This window comes from Branchiostoma floridae, chromosome 4 (assembly GCF_000003815.2).
Source record: "Branchiostoma floridae strain S238N-H82 chromosome 4, Bfl_VNyyK, whole genome shotgun sequence".
In the NCBI taxonomy this organism is placed as follows: Eukaryota; Metazoa; Chordata; class Leptocardii; order Amphioxiformes; family Branchiostomatidae; genus Branchiostoma; species Branchiostoma floridae.
This window is the reverse complement of record NC_049982.1, coordinates 1,953,616-1,978,549: the sequence shown is the minus strand read 5'-3', so window position 1 is coordinate 1,978,549 and position 24,934 is coordinate 1,953,616. Positions and strand designations below refer to the sequence as shown.

Below are 24,934 nucleotides of genomic sequence, written 5' to 3'. Positions count from 1 at the left end.
TATGTACTGTAGAGCGAATAGAGGAGAACTGGGGACATAGGCAGGGACGGCAAAGAAATTTTGTTGACGATTTTCTGATTGAAAGAAGGGTAGAAAATTTCCTTACCCTTGTGATTATTAGAAACACATATCACACACGTTTACCACCATGACACATTTTTTTGATCGCAGATGCCAGCTAATACAAGTAGCAACAACCACAAAGCAAAATGGTAGCCAGATTTGTCTGATCACCTCATAAAAACCTATCTTACTCAAGCTATTGGTGTTGTCCTGTCCAGTCAGGGTGTTTGTCAGACATAATACCGAACTCTGGTCATTTGCAGCTACCGGAAGAGGTTGTTCTGTAGAGCGAATAGAGGAGAGTTGGGGGCATGGACAGGATGGCAAAAAAATTCGTTGACGATTTTCTGATTGCAAGAAGGGTTGAAGATTTTCTTACCATAAAGCTTGTGGTTATCAGAAACACATATCACACATGTTTACCATCGTGATACATTTTTAGATCCTGGATGCCTGCTATAGCTAACACAGGTGGCAGCATCTACACAGCAAAATGGTAGCAGCATCACTTTTTCTGATCACCTCATCAAAGGTTATCTTACTCAAGGTATAATGTGGTGTCCTGTCCTGAGTTCTGAAAGTGGTTTCTGGTCATTTACAGCTACAAGTTAGAAGAAGTTGTGCCGTAGGGCGAATAGAGGGGAACTGGGGACATGGGCAGGACGGGAAATCTGCAGAAGATTAGAAAACCGAAAAAGATGGGAAGCAGATTTTCTTACAACAGACAAATGTCAAAGACGAGTATGGGTTTCTAATGTACTGGAACGTAGACGTACGGGCCTGGCAGTGTCAAAAGAAAATAATTTTGTATTCAATTCTTTATCGTGTATGAATGACCATCGGTCAGTTTAATTGTATTTGTTGCACGTGATACTGGTGTATCTCATACCTAAATGTTTCACCTTGATCGACTTATCTCTTTGTAAGAGCATGCTGCTTAAAAGAAGAAGCTTTGTATGTAGGTTACCTATTAACTACATTCAGTATTCTTAGCCTCAACCAATTACTTCTAATATTCTCCCGAAAAAGCGCCACCTACATCGGCTACATATAGCGGTGAGAAGCAGAACTCCAGTTAGAAGCTCTGACGAAGGTGTCTGAGAGACATCGAAACGTAAGCTATGTAAGTACCCACTGGTTGTGTACAAAGAATTTCTCCTTTATTCTAATATTCTGCAGTACAATCTGTACTGATATCAATGGCCATACTGAAGGCTGTCGTGAAGGTATGTATAATTGAACAAAGTATTCTTCATTAGACAACCTTCTTTTAATTCTTCCGTAAAAAAAATGTTCTGATGAAGGCGACAGTCGTCGAAACGTTTGCGTAAGAATTAAAAAAAAGGTTGTCTAATGAAGAAGACTTTGTTCAATTGATCTACCAACCTGATAAAGCTATTTACGGAGGTATAAATGTATAATATCAGACACCATGTTTACTTTATTCCTATTCTCTTTTGCCATTACCGGGTATTCTTATCCGTATTCATAGACAATGAGAACAGACGCGCAATGTTGGCTGGCAAGTTTATTGTCCACAGCCGGAGATAAAGCCGCTTGAATGCCCGCAGCTTTTCATGAACAATGTGAACTGCATATGTTTGCCAATTTATGGGAATGAAGGGTTTGTAAGAAACGCAGTGTTTTGTGAAATCATGAATTATGCACTTTTCTTGATGTCACTTTTTGAGAAGCTACAGACTTAAGATTGTTACTTCAGAACTGATATAACAAAAAAAGATTACATGGAAACTTGAATGGGTTAATATGTAACTTGCATTGCGTGTGTTTAATTATGTCATGTTGCTTGTGTAAGCTTATTATAAGATACTCATAATGGCGGCGCGGCAGTTGTACTCTCTCCTACCAAAGTCACTGCACGAAATCGTATCTTTAAGCACACAAAGGCTTTTGCAAACCATACTCAAAGGCACACTTTCGACACCCAAACGTACCTTTATACAGTTAATAGAATTTTCAGCAAGCAATGACCACTTCTTAAACACGTTTTCCTTTAAAAGTTTACCTTTAAGAAGTAGTCACTGCTTGATCAAAATTCTATTAACTGTGTACAAACTGACCAATGAACGTCACCTTTATGCATGGTTTAAGACGTGCTTAAAGGTAAGATTTCGTGCGGTGAAGGTTTCAAAGTCAACGAGTGTCGCGGTGTGAGTCGCACTCGCCCCTACTTGCCGCCGCTGAGGGTGTGCTGGTCGAACATGTACTCGCCCAGCCCGGTCCCCACGCGCTTCAGGTTGGTGATGTAGTCAGCGATCTGCTTGATGCCCTCCACCTGCTCAGTCATGAAGTGCGAGTCCAGGAAGTCTTGCATCTGTCAGGGGAAGCAAGAAGGTGTCAAATGTATATTTCCATCACATCACTGCTGTAAATGCAGAAATGTTCGCGGTGGTCTTATGTTCGCGATTTTCGAAGTGGCCACTTCATCGCGAACTTAAAACCACCGCGAAAATTTACACATCAATTTTTTTTTTGGCTACAGTCCATGGCGCTACCGCGAAGAAAAAATCTCGAAAAGTCCATTTTCCAGACACTACGACAGTAAATACCCTCGAATCCCCGTGATTTTTATTTGTGTGTTTGGGGGTGGGGGGCTGTTTCGGGATTTTCAAAGTTAGCAAGGTCCTCTTATGCCGGGAAAGGGAGTTTGCCGTGGACAGTAGTTTGCCTTGTCCATGGCAGACTCCCTTTCCCAGCATACGAGAATCTAGCCAACGTTGAGAATCCCGAACCAGTCACCACCACCCCCTAAAGAACAGCTTCGTTCGGAGACTGCAACGGAGGCTATTCTCCCTTGAGCTCACCTGCATGTCGTTGTGCTGGCCCGCGGTCTTGTGCAGGTTGATGAGACGCTGGTTCACGTTCTTCTCCAGGGTGAGCGCGGCCTGCATGGCCTCCAGGGCGCTACCCCAGGTGTCCTGAGGAATGGATGAAGGCATTTACTGCACATTGCTCACACCAGGCTAAGTACAGGTCACAACAAGACTTGTTGAAGAAATACAGTTAACAGGTACAGAATGAAACGTTAGATCAATTAAACTTTTCGGTTATGGTGGAGATAAAAGGGCAGGTATGTTGGATGGTCGATTTTTTTATCTGCATTAGGAATATGACTGTTTTACAGAACATAAGTGTATAAAATAAGGAAATAGGTTTTGTATAAGCCTAAACAGTCCATTTCTCTATAAAAACTATTGCAAAAAAAAAAACATGACCACCATGAATACTTCATGGAGGTAATAACATTCATCCTCTATTCTATGTAATTTAAAGTATTCTCACAGTGTAGTAGAATTCGAAGATGATTTAATATTTGTGTTAGTAAATTACATCTAATAGATTTTACTATAAAAACTGGATTCACAAATTTTGGACTGAATCGCTTAGTCCTCTTCAGCTATATATATATATATTGTAGTGAACGTTTAATGTCATCAAGCGTAACGATCTTAACTCAACCGGGACGGGGGACGATATAAACTTCCAACAAATGTGTACTTCTAGCCCCAGACACACGTACCTCGGCAAGTGTGTACTTCCAGCTCCAGACACACGTAACTCGGCAAGTGTTACTTCTAGCCCCAGACACACGTACCTTCTCTAGTTTCCTCAGTAAGTGTGTATTTCTGGCTCCAGACACACGTACCTCGGCAAGTGTGTACTTCTAGCCCCAGACACACGTACCTTCTCTAGTTTCCTCAGTAAGTGTGTATTTCTGGCTCCAGACACACGTACCTCGGCAAGTGTGTACTTCTAGCCCCAGACACACGTACCTTCTCTAGTTTCCTCAGTAAGTGTGTATTTCTAGCCCCAGACACACGTACCTCGGCAAGTGTGTACCTCTAGCCCCAGACACACGTACCTCGGCAAGTGTTACTTCTATCCCCAGACACACGTACCTCGGCAAGTGTGTACTTCTAGCCCCAGACACACGTACCTCGGCAAGTGTGTACTTCTAGCCCCAGACACACGTACCTCGGCAAGTGTGTACTTCTAGCCCCAGACACACGTACCTCGGCAAGTGTGTACTTCTAGCCCCAGACACACGTGCCTCGGCAAGTGTGCACTTCTAGTCCCAGACACACGTACCTCGGCAAGTGTGTACTTCTAGCCCCAGACACACGTGCCTCGGCAAGTGTGCACTTCTAGCCCCAGACACACGTACCTCGGCAAGTGTGTACTTCTAGCCCCAGACACACGTACCTCGGCAAGTGTGTACTTCTAGCCCCAGACACACGTACCTCGGCAAGTGTGTACTTCTAGCCCCAGACACACGTACCTTCTCAAGTTTCCTCAGTAAGCGTGTATTTCTATCTCCAGACACACGTACCTCGGCAAGTGTGTACTTCTAGCCCCAGACAGACGTACCCTCTCAGGTTTCCTCAGCAAATGTGTACCTCTAGCCCCAGACGTACCTTCTCGGGTTTCCTCAGGTTCTCGTAGACGACCCTCCCGCCGCGCTTGTTCTGGAACTCCTCCAGCAGCTGGGCGTGCTCCAGCTCCTCCTCAGAGTGGTGACGGAAGAAATCTGCCACACCCTTCAGGGCGACGTCATCACGGTTGAAGTAGGACGCCTGGAAATAGGTGAGAGAAGAAGAAAAAAGAAGAACTCATGAGACGTCGTGGTGGCTACAGTTGGACACTTCGAAACAGGAGAAGGAAAAGAAACAAGAACGTGCACGTCGCGATAGTTTAAGAAGTAGTACACCTGGAAATATGAGAAACAATAAGAGTTAAAAAAAAAACGAATTAGCAGGGGTGTCGCCCTGCTATTAAAATAAGATGACCTGTAACATTAACAACTTGTACTTGTCGGCTACGGTAGTGACGAACCATAACCTCTACCTGTCTCTCCTAACCCCTAAAGGTATTGAACTTGGGCTGTAAGTTTCAAGGGAAGGAAGGATTTGCAGTGGCACTGTCATCTTCTGAGCCCTCCACTGTGCAACGCAACTCTAACTTCTACAGCTGGACGTTATATTCCGTTGTTTTGTTGCTTGGCTTCTCTTTCTTTTATTTATCCTGCCATATTGCCGTTCAAACTAAATCAAAAGGTAGCAAACGTCCTACAGGTTGCAATGTTTTAATAATTGAACACGTCCCACATTAATTTCTGTGTTTCCTGTATCCATATGAAGAAACCCTGTCTCACCATGGACCTGTAGGTGTAGCCGGCGAACATCTCCAGGTTGATCTGCTTGTTGATTCCGGCTTCGCAGTCCTCGTGGAAGTTCTGGCGAGCAAAGTCCTGCAAAAGAGAGGATCTTCTTTACTCTAAAGGATAGAATCATTACTACTTTTGCCCTGTCTTCTTGCGTCTACTTGTGTCCTGTGCTTGTGGTTGTGTCTATGGTGTGCATAACGTTATGTATGTGCATTTATGTATTGTGTATGCATGTGTAAATGTATGTGTGTGCATGCATGTCTGTGTGTCTGTTTAGGCCTTGTGTGTGCATGTATGTGTGTGTGTGTGTGTGTGTGTGTGTGTGTGTGTGTGTATGTGTGCATGTGTCTGTTTTTTAAGGATTGAAACACATATACATGCAAAGTGTCCCTACATGGTGTTGCAGTTGACAATGGCAATGACAATGCAGTTTGCTGATGACGTAACTCTAAACCCCGGGTCAGAGTCAACACGATCAGGATATTTTCTCCATGCTTTTTCGTAGCAATGAGGCGTCTTGTTTTAAATGTTCCACTTATATCATAGTTTGTAACAGTGTCAGACAGTGCATTGCAGTTTATGTAAGCATATTGAAAATATGCAACAGAATACCATATAAACAGCTGCTGAGTGTTCTATTTTGTGCATGCATGGATAAGGGTGAGTTAAAGCAAACAAACAAACAAACAAACAAACAGAAAAACAAACGCCGTTAGGAGGTGCTTACCTGATTGTCCGGATCTCCGGCATCTTCCCGGCTGATCAGCCATTGGTTGTCTTCCCTCCTGGCTCCCAGGGTGCATTGCAGCACGAAGAGGACAAAGGTCAGGGTTTTCATCATGGCGTGCATGGTGACGTGTTCTGCGACGGATGAAATGAAGAAATAAAGGCCAATTAATGCGAAACAGTGGTAAAAACACATCTTTGTAAACAAATTTGTTTTGTTGAATAACACAATACGTCCTTGCGGCTAAATGGTCAGTGCCGCAGACTCTAATTGTCCTCCTGGTTTCTAATCTAAAATATCAAGATGAGTTACGTTTTTAAACTCCGCGCATGTAACAATAAGTACTTAAAGGTGTGAGTGAAACAATATTATCAGCTTCAACGCAATGTACATAACATACAAGCAAACACATTCACCCGGGTATGGACTTTGTTCAGGTGTTTTGGTCTTAAAGTACCTTGGCCATGCACTGATTTGAGTCAACAGACACATGTATAAATTATAAAAAACAGTTCAATCAAGCGAATCTAGATCTTGTGAAAAGCATTAGAAGTACTAAGAAGTACAGAAAACAGATTAAAGAAATTTTAAGAGAAGTGAAAATATTCGTTCGTCAAATACAAATCAATGACATCACACCATCGATGTTTAACAAAGCTGTCGGAAAAATCATAAGTTCAAAGTTTTCAACACACAATTTCTACTCAAAGCATGTGTTAGGAACGCTGCATTATCAAGTAGTCCCCTCGGCCCCTCGGATGGCAAACATCTGATCTTTTATTCGACCATGTACCAAAAAATCCGCCCATAATCCAGATAATCTAAACAATCCACCCATAGTTGCTGAAGGCCACCAGAAAAAAACGACGAATTTTGCACCAGTCTTGAATTCATATGCTTAGAATCACAAAGAAAACCACAAACATGGCCTCGCTTCTAGAGATATAACGTTATAACCGTTTGCCACCGAAATGATATGCGCGGACTGGGAACTTACCGATATCAGTTGCCGAGCTGTGATCTAATGAGAAGAATGACGAAGAAAAACGTCGCTGATTTAAAACCTACCTGATGGAACGTACCATTTTTGCACACGGGGAAATTTTAAAACAGTGCGATAGTTTACTTCATTGAAAAAAATTCCACCGATTGTTGCGTGTTCAAATTGAGCACTCCATAACTTTCTAGTTGTATAGAAATGACGACTTATTATCATATACCAAACAGCACTCAATCACTTTAGTGGGTCGAGTATACGTTTCTGTTGAAAATTAAAAACAGACCCCCCTCCAAATAAACCCAGGCCTGCTTGAGGCGACCCGTTGTTGCCACACGTACACTTATGTCCGGTTGATAACAATGTTTGCGTGATCTTTGTAGTTTGCTCTCCGCAGCAGTGGTGCCACGTTCTCCTTACGCCTGCTCAGGATGACAAGGACGTCGCAATGTCCTCTCTTACCCCAACCTTAATACCTACCTAGTCCATTGACCTCCAGGTCGTGTGTGTGGGGGGGGGGGGGGGGGGGGAGGGGCAAGGTAGCTATGAAGACAAAGAGTGTCTCAAGGCTAGATTTAACCTTGCCACCAGGCTTTCTTGTAGATTGAGGGATTACTATTCTCCTAACACTAAGTTCAGTTGACTCTATCTGACCCTCTCTCATTTGATTACACTCAGACACACACACATACACACACAAAGACACGCACACACGCACGCGCGCGCGCGCACACACACACACACACACACTTTACATGGTATGAGTCACATATGCGGTTGTGTTTTAGAAAGAAAGTACGACTATGTTTCAAATCAAACCGCATCCACATTTACACTTTTTGAGTAACGATTAGTCATCAGAAAAAAAAAAGTTGCTGTCATGGACTGATTACATCATGTACTGGTACTGGCTTGCACGACTCCGAACTTGTTATTTTGTCAACATGTTATTAGGGGGGACATGGCCTCCACAGGTCACCCCACCAGATAAGCAGTGCACACATCGTGCGCTGCATACCTGCACGTACACGCACGTTACAGGCCTCGTGACGGTCAGGAGATGAGGTCATTTCAACAACGCGAATTCGAAGCGCGTGACTATGGGTCAGTTTACACGAGGCATTTTACAGGACGTACGTCGTTTCAAGACGTTTGTCATAGAACAGTGTCTTAGGACAGCTTTTTTTTTCCCGTGTAAAAATGAAAATGACGCGCTGTGGCACGTTCGGGAGGTGCCACCTTGCGGATCATTGCGGCGCGCCGCAGTGCGTCGTTCTCATTTTTACAAAGGCAAAAAAAACGTCCTACTCCTAGGACACGCGCCGCGCGTCGAACGTCGTAGGACATTTCTAGGACAAAGTATTTTTTTGCCTCGTGTAAACCGGCCCTATATGACGTAAGACGTTGTCCGCAATACTGAATGGCAAGGCCTGGAGAAACTGCATTTGCGCGAACTGCGCATGCACGGATGTATAGTCAGCCTTTGTTTATTCATGAAAGCTCAAATCGGCCTGTAGGCCACTTTTTATTGAGGTCATGAGGGGAGAGGCGAGGGTCAGACGACGTATTTGACAGAAATACAGTTTAAGAGTCTTACATTATAAGTTATAAGCCTATAAACACAATTTCACATACATGGTACAAAAGATATGAGAGCGAGAGACATGATTTGAGTCCATTCATTTCGGTCCTTGCTGTTACTTTAAGAGTCTCTTAAAAGAAGCCAGAGTTGGAACTGTGCGTATGTCTGGTGGTAGACTGTTCCAGATAACCCTGGAAAGCTATAAAGTTTGATGTAATTGGTAGCGAATCAATTCATAACCAATCAGTTCGTAGCAGATCGATTCGTAGCGGGATGGCAAAACAACAATTCCGTAAATTTATTGTTTAGTGAAAGTCTGACAGTAGGGCTGACGTCAGAGTTGCGTTGCGCAGTCAAGGGCTCAAAATGGGAATCTTATAGTTCCACTAAAACCCCTTCTTTGATTCTTCTTAATCTTGAAACATTTTCCCCAATATGGAAATTTGTTACGGTAAGGCCTACGTCACATTTCCAATCTGTGCCCGGTGAGACAGCTTTCGGGAAAAAAAAATTACATAAAAGACACAAAACGTAATAAAGAGAATAGTCGCTGGCATTACTTGCGTATATTTTTATGTATTGACTTCTAAATTCATTTTTCGTTTCCACAAACAGCCCGGTATGGTAATGTTGCAACTTGGACAAAGGAGGAGCCGATAGGGTCTACGTTTTCCTAGATTGTTAAATTAAAATTAGTTCAGTTCATCAGTTTTTATTTCTAGCCGAACGTCTGGTGTCTGAGACTATGTGCAGGCTCCCACGCAGCATTTTGAACTTCCGCTGCGGCCTTATCATCTGCGCCATATTTGTGTAGGTCGGCGCCCAGCTGACCTCAAGTAGGTCAAACCGAGATTTCAGGATGGACTCAATGCAGTTGACATATCCTTCTCTTACAGAGAACCACACTGACATAATAGTTCTTATATCCTTCTCTTACAGAGAACCACACTGACATAATAGTTCTTGTAGACCCATCCTACTGTGCACGAAGAGAAAGAGACGTTGATTACGACCGGGATCTATTTTGTGAGCTTCCTGCTGTGCTGACTCTGCAACCCTGAAATAACTCCACACAGCTGGGTATGAGTCCTCCGCGGCCGGGTATTGCAGCATCTGTGTTTATACTTTATATCAGTCCGAATCCACCATTTCTAGCCGCCTTTTGTCGTAGCACACAGCTAGCAACCCTCTCCATGCACTCTTAGATATAATCCTAAGGAAACTGGCTACCCTTACAATTTTCGGAGGAAGGAGAGATAAATCTGGCTTTAATTTCTAACGGGCTCTTGTGTAATATGGTGATATATCCAGTTGCATATCCTCCATGTTTGAGCAAGGAGCTTTGATAAAAGTTTGAGTGAGTCCGAATGAGAATTTCTATTGTTGAGTCTTCACCACTTAAGGCTGTTTTAGTGGCTGAAAACCCCGTGTTAATTGGCCAAATAGGAATTGAATTGATTTGTCAGCAATACCCAAAGCCTACCTCTATCTAGAGTCTCAGATTCGGAACTCGTCTGGGAAAGTCTGATTTCTCCTACTTTTCAGTCACTAAGGGAGCCTTATAAGAGTCAGTAGCGAAGACATACTTCTCTTACCCTACTTCTACATAGATTATTAGTTGATAATTGTTACCCACCTTGAGCCTGGCTGTCACTGCAACCGAGGGCCCGTGAAACTGTTTAGGTCTGACAGTCGTTCGACTCGCAACCCACCAAAACAACGGGGGCGATCCGTTTTATATAATGTAGGGGTTTGTGATGAAACTCGAGCATATCACGAAACCTCGTAGAGAAAAGCGAGTCTAGGGTAGAGATGGAAGAGGATGAAATCACATAGATTAGACACGTTTCTGGGTTAAAGCCCACGCTAGATAATGCAAGAAGTTGTAAATGTCTTTATTGCCATCAAGTCGTCCCCAAAAAGCCCCTGGATTGGAGATGTAAGAAATGGACAGTCCCTTCCTATGGCTGCTGCGTCATCTTGGCCCGAAAATAGCGCAGGTCATGATAAACAAGTGTACAGTTACTGCTCTGCTATGTGACGTTTTTCTCTGCGCCAAGACGATTATTTTTTTTTTCTTCCATTTGTCAATAGGTCTATTAAAATCTTACGATTGAAGCGTAGCCGCCTTTCTACATATTGGGGTAAAATATAATTTGAGGCTTTTGGGGACTTGCGTTATAGGAGGTCCCATATAAGAACCAGGTCCCAAAACAGACTGAAGCCTGAGCGAAGTAACTCTGGTAAAACAAATAAATGATAATGATGAAACCGCAATGCACTGCCATCATTGACCATCATTACTTTATAGACTACACTGAGTATGTGACAAAGCATCATGTCATACATTCTAACATTACGATCTTTTGATAGCAGCCGTTAGGTAATTTCAAAGTAGATGTTGCAAGGGGTTGCCGAGTTATTCAGACATGTCAGCCAGTTCACCCCAGAAGGTAGCCTCTACCAGGCTCCGTGGTTCGGTGGGCTAATTGTAGAAATTGGACAAATAGAGTCAATAGTACGCTAGTAGTACCACTTTGGATAATGGTCCTACTCGACCGGCTGACTCCCCTAGCGTACTATTGTCGTATTGACTCTATTTGTCCAATTTCGACAATTAGACCACCGAACCACGGAGCCTGGTAGAGGCTACCCAGAAGGGTCCAGAAGTAGTGGGTATCACCAGAAGATCATCTTCCACCCAGTATCTGCTTGAATATCCAGGTCGTCAAGGGTCGGCCAGAACTGGCACGTGATCGCTGATCACGAGGTTCGGACGTTTGATGAAGGCCAGCTGTTGAGAAAAGATCTGCAGTACCAATGAACATCGCTATGAGCGTTCATGAAGAGACGTGAGATGATCTGGGTTGGGTGGTCACTAGTCAGTGTATATCCTATAGTGACCTATACTATAGCCAGCAATATCATATTACGTAAAAATGTGCCTGATTTACTAGAATTTGATTTATCAATTATTTTTGTTAAGTATTCATAGTTCATTATCCTTAAATAAATAAATGAATAGGTTATTATTCTTATTATTTACATTTTATTTATTATCAACTGCACCGATAGCAAAATGCACAACACGTAAAACAGATTTGCTTTATTCAGTGGAATTCGTTCATCAATCTGTGAAACTTAAGGTCCAACCGAGGTCGTCACTTGTAGAATGAAGGTATAAGTACCCTGGGTACCAGACAGGGTCGGGTAGCTAGCGAGTTTTGTTCGGGGACCCAAGGTAGTCAGCCCACCGAATAAACAGTCCTAGCTGCCCGATCCTGGCTGGCTTCCAGGGTAAGGTACAAGCGGACCTGTGGTGCAAATATGTTTTTTTTTTACCGGCCACCTGTTGAAAACACTTCAGCGCGCATGCGATCAAAGTCCAAAGTACATCGCGATACAAAACTCAGACTATTAAAAACTGCGCCGTCGTCAAAAACAAGTCACGTTCGCAGAGCTGCCAGACTGGTTGTTTTCCTGTGTTTCTTGTCGGGTTCTGAGAGCTGCAGACATGAAGTTTCTGCTGGTGATCTTAGCCGCCGTGCTGGTGGTGACGGTGGAGGGGATACTGCTGCCCAGGGTAGGTCCGATACGCCGTACTAGTGGCGGTAAAAATGAGCCCACGAATACATCTTTGGCTTAGCCATTGATGACAGCATCTACGTGACTCCGTTTAGAGAGTTAAGTAGATTTTAAGTTTTAGTGTATTGTTTATTTTAGTCACCATGGCCCATACACAGATACAATGTGTACATATAAAAACAATGATCTACTTAAAGTACAATTAAAAATATCTACACAGCATGTCATGGCCTGTGTACAGTGTAGCAGTAATGTCTCCTTAACTCGTAACACGAGCCTGGCATATATGATTTGTTAATTCACAAAATGAAAACCATTTTCTCCCTGGGGTATTGTTTACGTTTTAGATCTCTTCAATAAATAAAGTCAAATGTCTGAAAGATTTTGCCAAATGTAGAAGTTAACAAAGCAATAGATTTTAAAATTTTGAATTGCAGCGAGTTGTTCTAAAAACTGCCTGGTAAAGGCCAGCTGGTTTTCTGGCGTAGAGATACCATAAAGTCCCAGTGAAAATGAGAACTATTTTGTGCCGGCGCAGGAGTACTGTGAGTACACAGAGTGCGAGCCCCTGGATCCAACATGCGTGCCTTTACGACACACCAACCCGTACGAGTGCTGCCCGGTTTGCGGCACCCAGGATGACGCAGACGCCCGTGCTCTCCAGGAGGCTGAGACATGCCCCTGCGGAGGGATCGATCAGTGAGTAAACAGTCTGGGCGGTGTGGTAGAGCGGGGTCGATATCATTCCGCTTGTGCACACAAAAACATTTCAAAATACAAAGGCTACTTCATCTTCCCAGGTTCCTTTCCTCTTACGATAGTTTTATCTTGTTCTATCTTTCTTTAACATGTCTTGGTGGGACCTGAACTTAACCCGGGGTGGCAATAATGTGCAATAAACGTCTTCATTCATTCATTCATTCATTCATTCATTCATTCATTCATTTATTCTACTTTTTTTAACTACCATTTGTAAAGCATGTTCTATTATTCGTCTTAATCCTCAAAGCCTTTACGCACACACACACACACAAAACAGTGACGGTTATACAAAAGGGCAATTATCATTGGCAATCAAAAGGAAAGACTGGAGGAATATTTTTTTTATATCTCTACAGCTATTCATTCCGATTAAGGTGCATGTTTTGTGATAGAGCTAACTTTTCTCGGCGTATGAACCGAACAATACCTTTTATCATGGTTGTATAGTAAACCTTATGACTTTCTGGTGGAGAAAAAATAGAGACATAGATGTGGTCCTTGTTTCAGCTCTTTTTATGCTAGGTCCGAATGGGAGGACATCGGAAGGCCCACCTTTGATTTTGTTTGTTTTATGTCAAATTTGAACTCATGTTGTGCTCGTGTTTTGTTGCAGGTGCGTGGAAGGTCTGCAGTGTGTGCGCTGTTTCCGCGCCGACACCGAGGGAACCTGTCAGAGGGACGACAGGGTAAGGGCACGGGAACGTTTGGTTCTGGGATATGTTTTATTTTACTCTACAAGCAGAGGTTGAGTCGCATAGATATAATAGTAGCCGGAAAAATTACACGGGCGCTCCTCTTACCTGTGTGTAAGAGGAGCGCCTGTATAATTTTCCCGACTACTACAGTAACTATATCTATGCGACTCAACCTCTGCTTGGAGAGTACTTTTATTTATCTTCTTTTATTCACTGTAGGCGACCACAATACAGAGCTAGATATCGATGCCACTGATTGAAGGTTTGCATAGAGTCTAGCCCTGATACTGCTTTTGGTCTCTTATCTTGGGAGTAGACCAAAGCTGACAAGGCTGGAGTCCAGCCAAACTCAAGGCGAAGGTGAATAAATGTTAAATAAAGCAACGACTGAATGAAAGAGTAGATGAATGAATGAATGAATGAATGACTGAATGAAACGACAAAAGTAAGAACGAAAAGAGGGAAGGAGGGTAAGGTTAACAAGAATGTCACGAATTGAGGAAGGGATGATGGGAAGAAGAGAAGAAGGGAGGCAGGGGAGGAGGTAGGGAACCTCACTTGGAGAGTAGGATTGAAGAAAATTTGAATTGAAACGCAAAACTGATCGAGCCAAAAGCCTGACAGGCGTTCGGCATGGTCAGTTAGCGCTACTTGAACCCCCGCTGTTACAGAATGAATGATGCCCCTTTCTGTCTCCTCTCCAGTCCAGCGGCGTGTACTTCAGCATCTACCAGCAGGTCCAGGGCTACTGGGGGCAGTACGTATGGTTTACTTACGTCGTGCAATGAACTCCGGTATATTCAGAAAACAAAGATGCTCAAACAACCCTATGGATTTTTAAAAACAGTCAGACGCCGCATAGGTAGCATCCCCTACTCTCCAAGCAGAGGTTAGGCTCCGGCTGTTTTTTAAACGTTTTTTTAGTCGTTTTTATCGGGCTTTCTATTTTGTCTTTTTTTTTGGTGTCTGTCCGGCCTAACAAGAAGAGCGAGGAGGAGGTGGAGGAGCTGCTCTCCTTCGGCCACATCGACTCCTCCAACCTCATGAACTACGACACAGCAAGATATAATAAAAAAAAATAGAAAGCCCGATAAAAACGACTAAAAAAACGTTAAAAAAACAAGTGGAGCCTAACCTCTGCTTGGAGAGTAGCATCCCCTTCATTTCGTTGGTGGCACCAAGGAGCTTTTATATCAGATAGAGGGAGCACGAATTACTTTATTTTGTTCCTGTCTCTGTCACAAGTGTCAACAAAATAATTCACACCCGAATGTCAAAAACACTCATTTGCATTGATCCCTCGCCCGCGCGCTGGTGTCTTCCCTCAGTTGTTTACTGATAATTTTCAGGATAGTGCGGCCTGGGGCAGAGGACTTGTGCAGTAGAGCGGTTTTAGTGATATAAAAGTTCCTTGGTGGCACTGAGCGAGACCTGTTGATCTCAGGCTTTCTGCCAACTTCAAAACCTTCTTTCCCTTCCCCCACTTTTTCTTTCCTTTCGTTTTCGAAACCAATTGATCAACAGATCTCACTGATGAAATGTAGTGGAGAAAGCTACATGAAACCGTGGGTTTGAACGTTCCCAAAATCATATCAAGTTTATTTTAAATTAGTAAAGTAACTTAGAAACGGTTATTTTACTCATTACCTGGATGTCTAACTTTTATCTTGCTTTTCTTGGTATCAAACATATTCGTTCTTTGTATTTCCCAAGCGCACCATTTGCCTTTCCAAAACCAGTCGCCTTGTGATCCATAGATATAAGAATCCCATTAAAGAGAAAACTGTGTTATGTTATCTTTATAACCAGACTGAATAATTATTTCCATAGACTGAGCGACTGGGCGTCCGCCACATACGATGACGTCATCGCCAAGGCACCTGGTTGGTGGGACTCCGCTTCCACCAGCGTCTCTGATTGGCTGGGCACCGCCTCCACCACGGTCACTGATTGGTCCACCTCCGTCAGCGACTGGGTCAGCAGCTGGTGGTGATGTGACCGCATCCACACGCCAAGAAAGCCCGCAGCCAAACTTACATTTTTTTCAGATGATTTTCCAAATTCGTAAAGTAAAATAACGTCGAAATAAACTTGCACACGTCTCACGAGAGCCTTGTTAATTCTGACAAAGTAGTTGTTATACAAACACACGCACAAGAGAGAGAGAGAGAGAGAGAGCGCAGGCGCGCGTACACACATTATGACGCAAACATCCATAAGCATACTCGGAAGAAGCAAACCCACCACATACACATGCACGCACGAACACACAGACACACAAAAACACAATACAAACAAGCAAACACAGTTGTTGTTTGTATTTTCTAGGCCTCGGCTATTTTTACAAAAACATCAAACAGCCGCAACCAAACAACTGCTTGGAGAATACCAATCTATATCGTTGTTGCCCTTGTCTCCTTTGCTTTGCAGGGACATCAGGGCATAAGATAGTACTAGTAGTTTGCACTGTCCCGGAACATAATGTGTATACGCGGATTTTATGGATAAACTAAACATTACCTCACCAACACCAAAATTGATGAGACTTACTCAAAATTTGTTCTGCGTCGCCCAATCAATTTTGGTGTTGGTTAGGTAAAATTTAGTTTATCCACAATGTCATTTACCATCCCAGATAATCTTTCATGCGAAGACGCGAATGTGTTGTTTGTATTAATATCGATTATCACGAAGTCAACTGTCAGCAACCCTTGACCGGCCTGGTAGATCAGTTGCGATGTAAACGTGTTATCATTGGAGGAGTTGTTGTTACAATAGATCTAGAATCCATTATTCTCTACCAGAATTCCACCTGGCCGAATGGAGGACTTTGGCCAAGTTATGAAGCCTAGGAGTGTTGACCGGCCTGTACCGCAAACTGTACTCCACCGCCATCTAAATCCTCTGGCGTGTTTTATGTCTTATTTGGCAAATTTCTTCAATTTTCCCAGCGACCTGTGGAGCCTGGTCGGGGTGTTCGGTCTTTTGTCAGAATTTTGTCCGTTATCAATATTGCGACATCTTTTCCTATTGGGTTAGAGGCTATGCATTGTAGTAATACCCCCCTCACATTAGGCGAAAATCGATCGGACGACGAGTCTGCGAGTTCTAAATTACCAGGAGGCAAAAACCTGATGCCGACGAAGAAATGGCAGAGTTCCTCCCTTCCCGTCAGGGTCATGCCTCCTCATAATTTAGAGCTCGCAGACTCGTCGTCCGATCGATTTTCGCCTAATGTGAGGGGGGTATTACGAAGTCCCATCCTCTTGAACGCGATTAAGGCAAAATGTGATACTAGTAGTTTCTGTCAACTCGGTGCTTTGTGGTCACAGTGCTCCCACTGAGACTGACTGCGCCACCTAGAGACCGTTCCCAGTACTGCCTACGGGTCCCAGGACGGGTACAGAAAGGTGATGTTGTTTTGCGTCGCCCAGCGCGCAAATATGGTCTTCTCCGTAATAAAGCGATGCCCTCCGCTACGGACATTCTGTTGGGCCTTGTAGTACCCGCACTCGTTCCAACGTTTGGAGAAGTAGTGGTACAACGTGTTGTCATCTGGATGGGTTCTGCAAATGAAAAAAAAAATGTAAATACAAGTTTACAACATTAGGAATTATATCTATCAACTGTTAATGTTACCGTGCCTGTTATCAACTGTCACCGTAACGTGGTCCTAAGATGTATTTGCGATCCATGTGCTCAACTATAATTTTGTTATTATTATTGTGTGGGCCGACTACTCCCTCTTCCCATACAGGGGCTGACTTGTGAGGAGCTTACAATAGATAGGGCTAAATTGCCAGGGTCTGGAGTGGCTGCCATTCGGCGCTAACTCAGGTGATCTCAATACGACTAAAATGTCTATTGGGCAAGTTGAAAACAAAATGGCTAATTGGAACTAAAACCAAATTTGCTCAGGGTTCCGATAACATGAGGTGATCACTAGTATAGACGGGGTTTTTAATACTTGTGTCGATGGGTAATAACATCTGAGGAAACTACATTATTTTCTTATCAAATTTTTCTTCTCAAATATAATGTCTCACCTGCAGTAGTCCTCGCTGATCATTCCGTACACCTTGATGACGTCACAAATCTCCATGGCGACCAACATGGTGAACCATCCCGTGCTGAGCCAGGCTCCGGATTTTATCCTGGGTGAAGAAAAAAACAAACAATCAGCACTATATTTGTAAAAGATCTGGAGAATAAATCCAAAGAGAACCGACCCAAGCCTTTGTTTGGCGTTTGACTGCTCGCAAGGAATATGGTATTTAATTTTGTATTAAACATTATCTGTGTGACGAAAACGCTATAGAATCTTTTTTTCTTTTCTGATTGTCCTCATTTCGTTTGCAACAGAAAATATGATATCAACAGATCCACCAAACTAAGTCCGACTTTTCAGCCTCCCCTTATTGTGCCAAGTAAGATCGGGCTTGTTTCGGTGCATAGATACTGCCAGCCTGCCACCCAGGATATGCTTGGTGACTAGCTTTAAGTTTATCAACAGATTTGATCATTATCTTCAGTCACCTAGGACGACCCGTCTCCGCTTCAAACACCCTGTCAGCGTAGCGCATCCTGTCTTCCGTCAGCCGATAGACCTCCAAGTCAGGGTACCTGGTTTCTAGTCTCTGCAGTTTCTTGTAGGCCTTCCCCTTCCTTGTGTCCATGTCCCTCGGGGGTCCCCACCCCAGCAACGAGGATTTCCCTGCACGGGAGAACAGAGTGGTGTTCTCTGGGACCTGTATTCAGTGTAAAAGGGCATTGGAGAATGACTTATGAGAATAGAGAATCATTGCATGCGAAGGTCAAATGAAAATAGACAAACTAGTGCGTTGGGCCCTTTTAAAACACCTGAAGCCCCGTCATACACGAAAGTCCGGGTGCATGCTCGCCCCTCTGAAATGGCATTTTCTGTATTTTTATGAGGATTTTAGGGATTCAGACGATTCATTCTTTTTGAGGATGCCTGTGTGTGTGCGTGGATTGTTTCGGCGGGAACTGTGTGTGTGTGTGTGTGTGTGAAGTTTATTTGTGTATGTGTGCGTGTGTGTGTGCGTGTGCGTGTTTGCGCGCGTGTGTGTGTGTGTGTGCGCCTCTGTGTGTGTGTGTGTGTGCGTCTGTGTGTGTGTGTGTTTGTCTGTGTGTGTGTGTGTGTGTGTGTGTGTGTGTGTGTGTGTGTGTGCATGCGTGTGTGTGTGTGTGTGCGTGTGCATTGGTATTACCGGGTGGTCCATGGGGACACGAAAAAAAAGCATCATAACATTTGTCGCTGATTTGACATGATATAGATGCAGAAGAGCCCCGTTGACCGGAAACAGATACAGACCAGATTGATGGACCGGAAACACATGACGCGCAGGCTGGTCCTACTCCCGACATGCTCTTCGAACCCGAGGACGGGAGCCTCGTTCATCCTGATGACGCAATCGGCCTCATCTATCTCGTTCCCAGCCTTGTAGTGCAGCAGCTGACCTAATACGGTAATAAGCCAAGAAGAAAACATCGGATTGAGTGGTAAGACTAAGAAGTCACTCCCGGCCTAAAACTACAGTTTCCTGCAAAGGTTTGACTTAAAGACTTTAGATTTGGTTTTCACCCAAAGCTGTCCATTTATGTCCTGTTTATAACAGCATTGCTTGTTGATCTTTGTTCCTTTGATTATAACGTTACTTGCAGCATACTTATTATAATTGTGTCTTCAACGGAAGAAAAAAACAATATACTTTGCTTACCTGAGCTCGATACCAGAGCACACACACCACAATGAAGACCTAGCTGCTGTATGGGTAGAAAAAAAAACAGTCAAATATAGTCAGTAACTGGTGGAACTTTTGACTTAATTGTGATTGGTGCTATACTTAACTATTGACAACGCAGGGAACCAGAAAAAGGCCTATTGTACTGTCTAACATAAAAGAATCTTACAATGTGTATGTCCCAATATCTTCATGCATTTTAATTGAGAAAATAATAGACGACACTACCGATCACGTAACTATATTTGAGGTGGCATGTGGACTTACCTTTGACCCGTCGGGCACTCCGATGTAGCCTTCGAGGGGGTCGGCAACATCAAAGGGCGCCGGTCCGGTTTGGTCGTTCTGGTGAGAAGACGGAATCCCCGTTACATTCCGGACAGAGGTATCGGGTTTCACCGGATGTTGGTCATCCAGATTGGGAAACGGAGTTTCCGGTTTGATGTCTGAGGTAGCTTTACGTTCACCCACGGCAGCAGGTACCGGATCCGGACTATCCGGATTATCCAGACTATCCGGATTATCCGGACTATCCGGATCGGATATCCGTGTTTCCGTTAGGTTACTGACATCTACATGTCTTTCCAGTGGGTTCGGAGGGGCAAAGGTCACAGGACCGATCTAAAATGGATCAAAAGGGGGTATCAACGTTTTAACTTTTTATCAAGCTCAAGAAATTAGGGAATTTTCCACCATTTTGTTGATATATATGATTTCTCACAAAATAGAAAACGACTAGAATATGCAAGTCTATGAAGGTGCTATCTCACTGCACCGGTGCGGCACTGTGGGGTTCGTTCACTGAGGCACTGTTGTGTTATTTTCGCCGATTGTTTATAATCTACATATTGCGCGATACGAAAATGTATGACTAAGAAGACATGTCAACAAAATGCTCAAAACTTCGCTCTTTATCTCTGAAATTCGTAAAATAGTAATCTTTCAAACCCCGCAGTGCCGCGCCGATGCCCCAAGTGCAGTGAGATAGCACCTTAAAGATACATCATACAAAGGTGACATGGGCATGTTTTTATTTATTCATTTATTTATTTATTGATCTTTAGGGTAGTCCCTTCAGTTAACGTAGTAACTGATTTCCAAGGGAGCCCTCTAACAATAATAATAACTCAAAGTACAAAAAATAACTACTAACATAGGATTGAACATAATAAAGCAATAATCCAATTCGGATTTAAAATGATGTAAAATGTTCTACTCACCCTTCTTAAAAAAAGGCTACTTTTGTCGAAGATGAGCAGGAGTAAACTCAGCCCAAACACGCACACGGTCAGTCTGAGGAGCATGCGCACTGGAACCTGCGGGGAGACGACGGTGCAGTTTGTCTTACAGCATAGTGATTCGAACACTATGATGTATATTATTTGTACAGCAAAGGAAATGCATACACAAGATCCACGAATAAGGCAGCAGTACAAGTGGAGAACAAATCTGCGGTCACTGACCATATCAACAGAAATAATTGTGTAATAGACTGGGAGGGGGCTAGAGTCATCGACAGACAGGAAAACAGAAGAACACGCTGGATCAAGACGGCAGCCTGGAAAATCAGCTCCAGTCATGAACAGAGACGAGGGGGGATAGAAGCTGAATCACGTTTGGGACGGCATTCTTAGGACGGCGTGCACAGGAACTAAGAGTAACGGTTGAGAAAGCAGGGTATATCCAGACAGGCGGTTTTGCTGTTGGATGTCCATGCGTAGTAGGATAACCGGACCCGGATGTTGAAATTGTCTATTTTTGTTCCAGGATACAAAAAAAAATTCTCAACCTCTGGCGCATTTCGCAAAACATAATCTAGGTACGCATATCCTCAGGCATGGGGACAGAAAATAGCATAGCAGTGATCTCTTATCCTCACCTTTTGTAACGGCGACGTTGTCATTCCAAGTCCTCTCAGTGTCTCTACTTTTTCATAGAAGATCTTTCCTCGTAACTGGTGCCATTTTGCTTTAAGGTAACCTTTAGCACTAAGATGTGGTTTGCAGGAATGACGTCACTATGGCTGTCTCATCCCGGATTGTAGAGGTCTAACAGGAGGGTCTGAAAGGGGTTGAGAGAAACATTTTATCGACAAAACCGCCTCATGGCGTAACACAAAGATTTCTACTGAACAGTATAAGCTGCATATATATTTATTCGATACACTTATTAATTACACCGGGGCGGTCCCCTATTTTTCGGTAAGTGTGGTGGGTTCTTAAATGCCCTATCATAGGGACAATCAGAGAGAGGTTAGGTACTCGTTTTCAAAGGGCCGAAGTGATGAAATTCGTTTTTGAAGTGTCTTTACAACCACTTGAGCACAATGTCGGGTCATAGCGCGGACATTGAACCAAGGACACCGTGCCACACCTGTTCCCCGCGGCACATACCGTGAGAAGGGGTCGAAATACCGCCAGCATATGCAGGTTAGTGCAGGTAAAATTGGAGCTGTGCAGGTATTTTTGGTGTCTACCTGCGCCAAACCTGCATTGGTCCATGTACTGGGTATTATACATGTTTTATAAATGTCCTATGGTGTAGGTGTCTGTGGATTGTAATTAGCTGCATTCATTGTTACCACATATTAGGCATAAGAGAAAAATAGAAATGGTTCCTGAACAATTTCAGTATGATCCATACTTTTTAAGTTCAGAGCGGTACAGCTACAATTTGTCTGGTGCAGGTAATTTACACTGTTTCCTGCACCAGTGCAGGTACGCAGAAAGATTATTTCAAGCCCTGTCAAGAGTATATCTGTGTGTTTAGCCGGGTGACGCCCTTACTCTGCACATACTTCTCCGTCGTTAATCAATGACTAGGCCAAACATAGTGCAATGTATACACGCTACGTAACACGGGCACACAATTATATTGTTTTCGTCCAGAACTCCAACATACTATGAGTTACACACTTAAATTTACACGAACAGTTACTGTATGTATAGTAGTCGTATGGTCTTACGTTACGTGGTCTATGCTGAAAAACATTTGTGATAATCCCACGAAGTCTTTGCTGAATGGAAAACCATTGGACCATTGAAAAACAAATTAAACATACACACGCTTCGCTTACCTCTTGCTTGTACCCCTGGCACAAGGCCGGCGAGCTTCGGCCGTGTTTCTGAGTGCTCGCCGGAAGGAAGTACGATTTTAAGCTTTTTCCCGCCCGAAAATCAAATGTCGTGTGACATTCGGCCGATTCTTAAGAATCGCACGATAATAGAAAATCATCGGACGGCCTGCTGCGTGCAAAAACATCGTCCGATCGATTTTAGTGTTGCGACAGGGTGTTTTGTACAAAGTATATCCTGTGTTATCAGCAAACTGACCTTCGACAAAAATATACCTCAACCATATACGTAGATAAAGGTACGACATCCAGGTAATAAGATAGGCCAAATAGCAATTATTACTCAAGCAACTGGATACGGTTTGGGAAACGGTCAGACGTTTTAGCGAGAATCCACTATCTTTCGTCAGTAACACTAAAATCTGCTTCCAGAGCAGGGTTTTATATCCTAAGTTTCTAACTATGAACAACAATCTTTTCCACTACAGGAGAGCTGGATCTCCAGGTTAAAAACTCACCTTACGACAGGTGTAACAGCGTCCTTGTACCGGGGTGTACCGGAAATGACGAAAGTGACTGCATGGCCCGGGTTCCCCTTTGTTATGTTCTAATGTGTTTGTTTAGTTCTTTTGAACCACGGTTAAGGCCCCCTCTCCACTGCATGGAAACCTTTCATCGACCGTTAGAGTATCGAAGATTGATTTGAGTCAGTCATTAGTTTAAGGATGGAATTCTCTATTATTTTAGTCAGCCTGAGTAATAAATGTAAGGTATATGTGCATTTTTTTGTGCATATAGTATAGACACTCATTGACGTGCGACAATGACGAATATCACCTTTTCGATGCCATTGTAGCTGAATAATGGTACAATAAGTGGGTTAGTTTTTTATTAGCGTTTCAGACTTCAAGTCATGTCTCAGCCGTCTGCGTTTTAAGTCTAAACTCTAGCGGTAGACGTTTCTGGTTGGAGAAGGTGAGGCCTTATAATGCGTATCTAATAAAGGAGACTCGTGGGCAGTTTTAAAAAATCACTTTACTCAGTTGGATGTGAGTCCCTAGCTTCGGTTAGGGCAGTCCCTCTCATAGGACGTTAAATGGAGTGTTTTAGGATAGCCACACCTCGGCCATATTTGCTCGCCACGTGCACACTTGTCGAAAAGAGTTGGGGACCTTCCCGGTGTAAGTGTATCAAGCATTACAGTCTAGTCTCTGGATTGACATCTTAAAAAGGTGACCATCACCTATTGATTGCGTCAATCCTTCCACAATTGTGGTATATATAAATCAATAAATATTTAGATAATTTCCGATCCAAGCCAATGACATGCTTCTGAATACATGTGGCTTAGTTGCCTGTTCTTTTCAGTCTTACTTCCCGGATTAATTGTAAACAACGCAACAGAGCTTCAATACAAATCGGTTTTTGCTCAGATCAATCTTTCCCATGAAAATAAGACAAAGAAAAAATTGTGTATGGGAAAAGTATGTTGATAAAGTCACGAACTCCCACCTGTAGGCTCTCATTGCACCGCCATGTTGTGGACTCTTGCCATGACCTTTGACCGACGTTCGATTTCTTTCTTTGCTGAAGCGGGTTCGAGGGAATAACGACGTGTAACGCTAGTGAGGTAACCTTTATCCGGGGATTAACCGAAATCCGTTGTGTAAACACATTAGGCATTGCGGGGTATCACGTCTACAGATAGTTGTTTCGTACAGCAACATTTTCAAAATATTGCAATTTTAAACTTAAATCCGTAGACTTGGTATCCCTGAAATAAAAACCTAGCTTTCGAAAATGACGGATTCAGATTACCCCGCGGTTAAAGGTGAACTGTGTTATGTAGATCCAGACGAGTAAACTCTCACGATAAGGTATAAATGCCGAATACATACTTGATAAATTGGTGGAGACATTTTTGTTGGATAACGGTAGATGCGTGTGTTTTGGACCGGTTCGTGCTCTAAGCTAAGGGCGCAACCCGCCGTACGTGCAATTTGTCCGTACGGTTTTTTGGAAGGCCACGTCCGCCACGTATTTCTGAAAACGTTCAGGCTGTACAGGGCAGGCGCGTCGCCCGTACTGGCACGTGCATGTACGGGGGACGAATCCGCAGCCCGATGGCACACAAAGTTTTGCCTGCACTTAAAGTTGTACGGCGTGTCTGCGTGTTCCAAAATCCGTCGGATTCCCTACGAGGGCGTACGGAGGCGGTACTTACCACTTACGGATCCCAAAAGATTGCCCACGTTTTGGCACGTAGACAGCACGTATTTGCGCGTACGGCGGGTTGTGTCCTTAGCTTTACGGTATCACTCGGACTTTTATTTACTTATCAATAATTCATAGATTTGGCTGTTAACGTTCAGCACGTAGAGATAGTAGGGCTGCCCAGGTATAATCTCCAAGCAGATTCCTCCGGTGGCATAAAACAGTAACATAAGCTGGGGAATGACTGAAGCCGGGAGATCGAGGGGTAATACTAGCCGGTTGAAGT

The 24,934-nt window shown here is 43.5% G+C and overlaps 3 protein-coding genes across 8 annotated transcripts; 1 reads left to right on the top strand and 2 right to left on the bottom strand.

The window, feature by feature from the left end:
• Window positions 1-1,886: 1,886 nt before the first annotated feature.
• On the bottom strand, window positions 1,887-10,311 carry LOC118414663 (soma ferritin-like). Of its 2 annotated transcripts, none has more exons than XM_035818857.1 (6): window positions 10,191-10,311; window positions 5,976-6,109; window positions 5,237-5,332; window positions 4,500-4,658; window positions 2,889-3,002; window positions 1,887-2,398 (listed from the first exon to the last, which is right to left on the bottom strand). In XM_035818857.1, the coding sequence occupies exons 2-6, from the start codon at window positions 6,096-6,098 to the stop codon at window positions 2,252-2,254; spliced, it is 639 nt and encodes a 212-aa protein (XP_035674750.1). In that variant the 5' UTR covers window positions 6,099-6,109; window positions 10,191-10,311; the 3' UTR covers window positions 1,887-2,251. The 2 variants fall into 2 exon arrangements, with proteins under 2 accessions (XP_035674750.1, XP_035674751.1); XM_035818858.1 differs by lacking the exon at window positions 10,191-10,311 and adding an exon at window positions 6,973-7,090.
• A 1,644-nt stretch (window positions 10,312-11,955) lies between these two features.
• LOC118414671 lies at window positions 11,956-15,701 on the top strand. The gene is made up of 5 exons (XM_035818868.1): window positions 11,956-12,137; window positions 12,678-12,838; window positions 13,515-13,587; window positions 14,301-14,353; window positions 15,427-15,701. Exons 1-5 carry the CDS (start codon window positions 12,069-12,071, stop codon window positions 15,587-15,589), a joined length of 519 nt encoding a protein of 172 aa, XP_035674761.1. The 5' UTR covers window positions 11,956-12,068; the 3' UTR covers window positions 15,590-15,701.
• Window positions 15,702-16,777: 1,076 nt separating this feature from the next.
• LOC118414638 (alpha-N-acetyl-neuraminyl-2,3-beta-galactosyl-1,3-N-acetyl-galactosaminide alpha-2,6-sialyltransferase-like) lies at window positions 16,778-24,032 on the bottom strand. 5 transcript variants are annotated; one of them, XM_035818819.1, is made up of 9 exons: window positions 23,947-24,032; window positions 21,241-21,422; window positions 20,582-20,677; window positions 19,629-19,982; window positions 19,338-19,383; window positions 18,932-19,077; window positions 18,133-18,344; window positions 17,643-17,750; window positions 16,778-17,162 (listed from the first exon to the last, which is right to left on the bottom strand). In XM_035818819.1, the coding sequence occupies exons 2-9, from the start codon at window positions 21,262-21,264 to the stop codon at window positions 16,979-16,981; spliced, it is 1,170 nt and encodes a 389-aa protein (XP_035674712.1). In that variant the 5' UTR covers window positions 21,265-21,422; window positions 23,947-24,032; the 3' UTR covers window positions 16,778-16,978. The 5 variants fall into 5 exon arrangements, with proteins under 5 accessions (XP_035674712.1, XP_035674713.1, XP_035674714.1 ...); XM_035818820.1 differs by lacking the exon at window positions 23,947-24,032 and adding an exon at window positions 22,953-23,026; XM_035818821.1 differs by lacking the exon at window positions 23,947-24,032 and adding an exon at window positions 22,438-22,507.
• Between the last annotated feature and the right edge of the window lie 902 nt (window positions 24,033-24,934).

Bases quoted from the DNA above. Each gene is read 5' to 3' on its own strand.
- LOC118414671 (XM_035818868.1), top strand. From the start codon at position 12,069: ATGAAGTTTCTGCTGGTGATCTTAGCCGCCGTGCTGGTGGTGACGGTG. The intron at 13,588-14,300 runs GTAAGGGCACGG...TCTCCTCTCCAG, and splicing joins CCTGTCAGAGGGACGACAGG to TCCAGCGGCGTGTACTTCAG. The intron at 14,354-15,426 runs GTACGTATGGTT...TTATTTCCATAG, and splicing joins GTCCAGGGCTACTGGGGGCA to ACTGAGCGACTGGGCGTCCG.
- LOC118414638 (XM_035818819.1), bottom strand. From the start codon at position 21,264: ATGACAACGTCGCCGTTACAAAAG. The intron at 20,678-21,240 runs GTGAGGATAAGA...GTCTCCCCGCAG, and splicing joins CAACGTCGCCGTTACAAAAG to GTTCCAGTGCGCATGCTCCT. The intron at 19,983-20,581 runs GTGAGTAGAACA...GATCCATTTTAG, and splicing joins GTAGCCTTTTTTTAAGAAGG to ATCGGTCCTGTGACCTTTGC.
- LOC118414663 (XM_035818857.1), bottom strand. From the start codon at position 6,098: ATGCACGCCATGATGAAAACCCTGACCTTTGTCCTCTTCGTGCTGCAA. The intron at 4,659-5,236 runs GTGAGACAGGGT...ACCTATTTCCAG, and splicing joins GCTACACCTACAGGTCCATG to GCGTCCTACTTCAACCGTGA. The intron at 2,399-2,888 runs GTGAGCTCAAGG...TTCCCCTGACAG, and splicing joins GCCAGCACAACGACATGCAG to ATGCAAGACTTCCTGGACTC.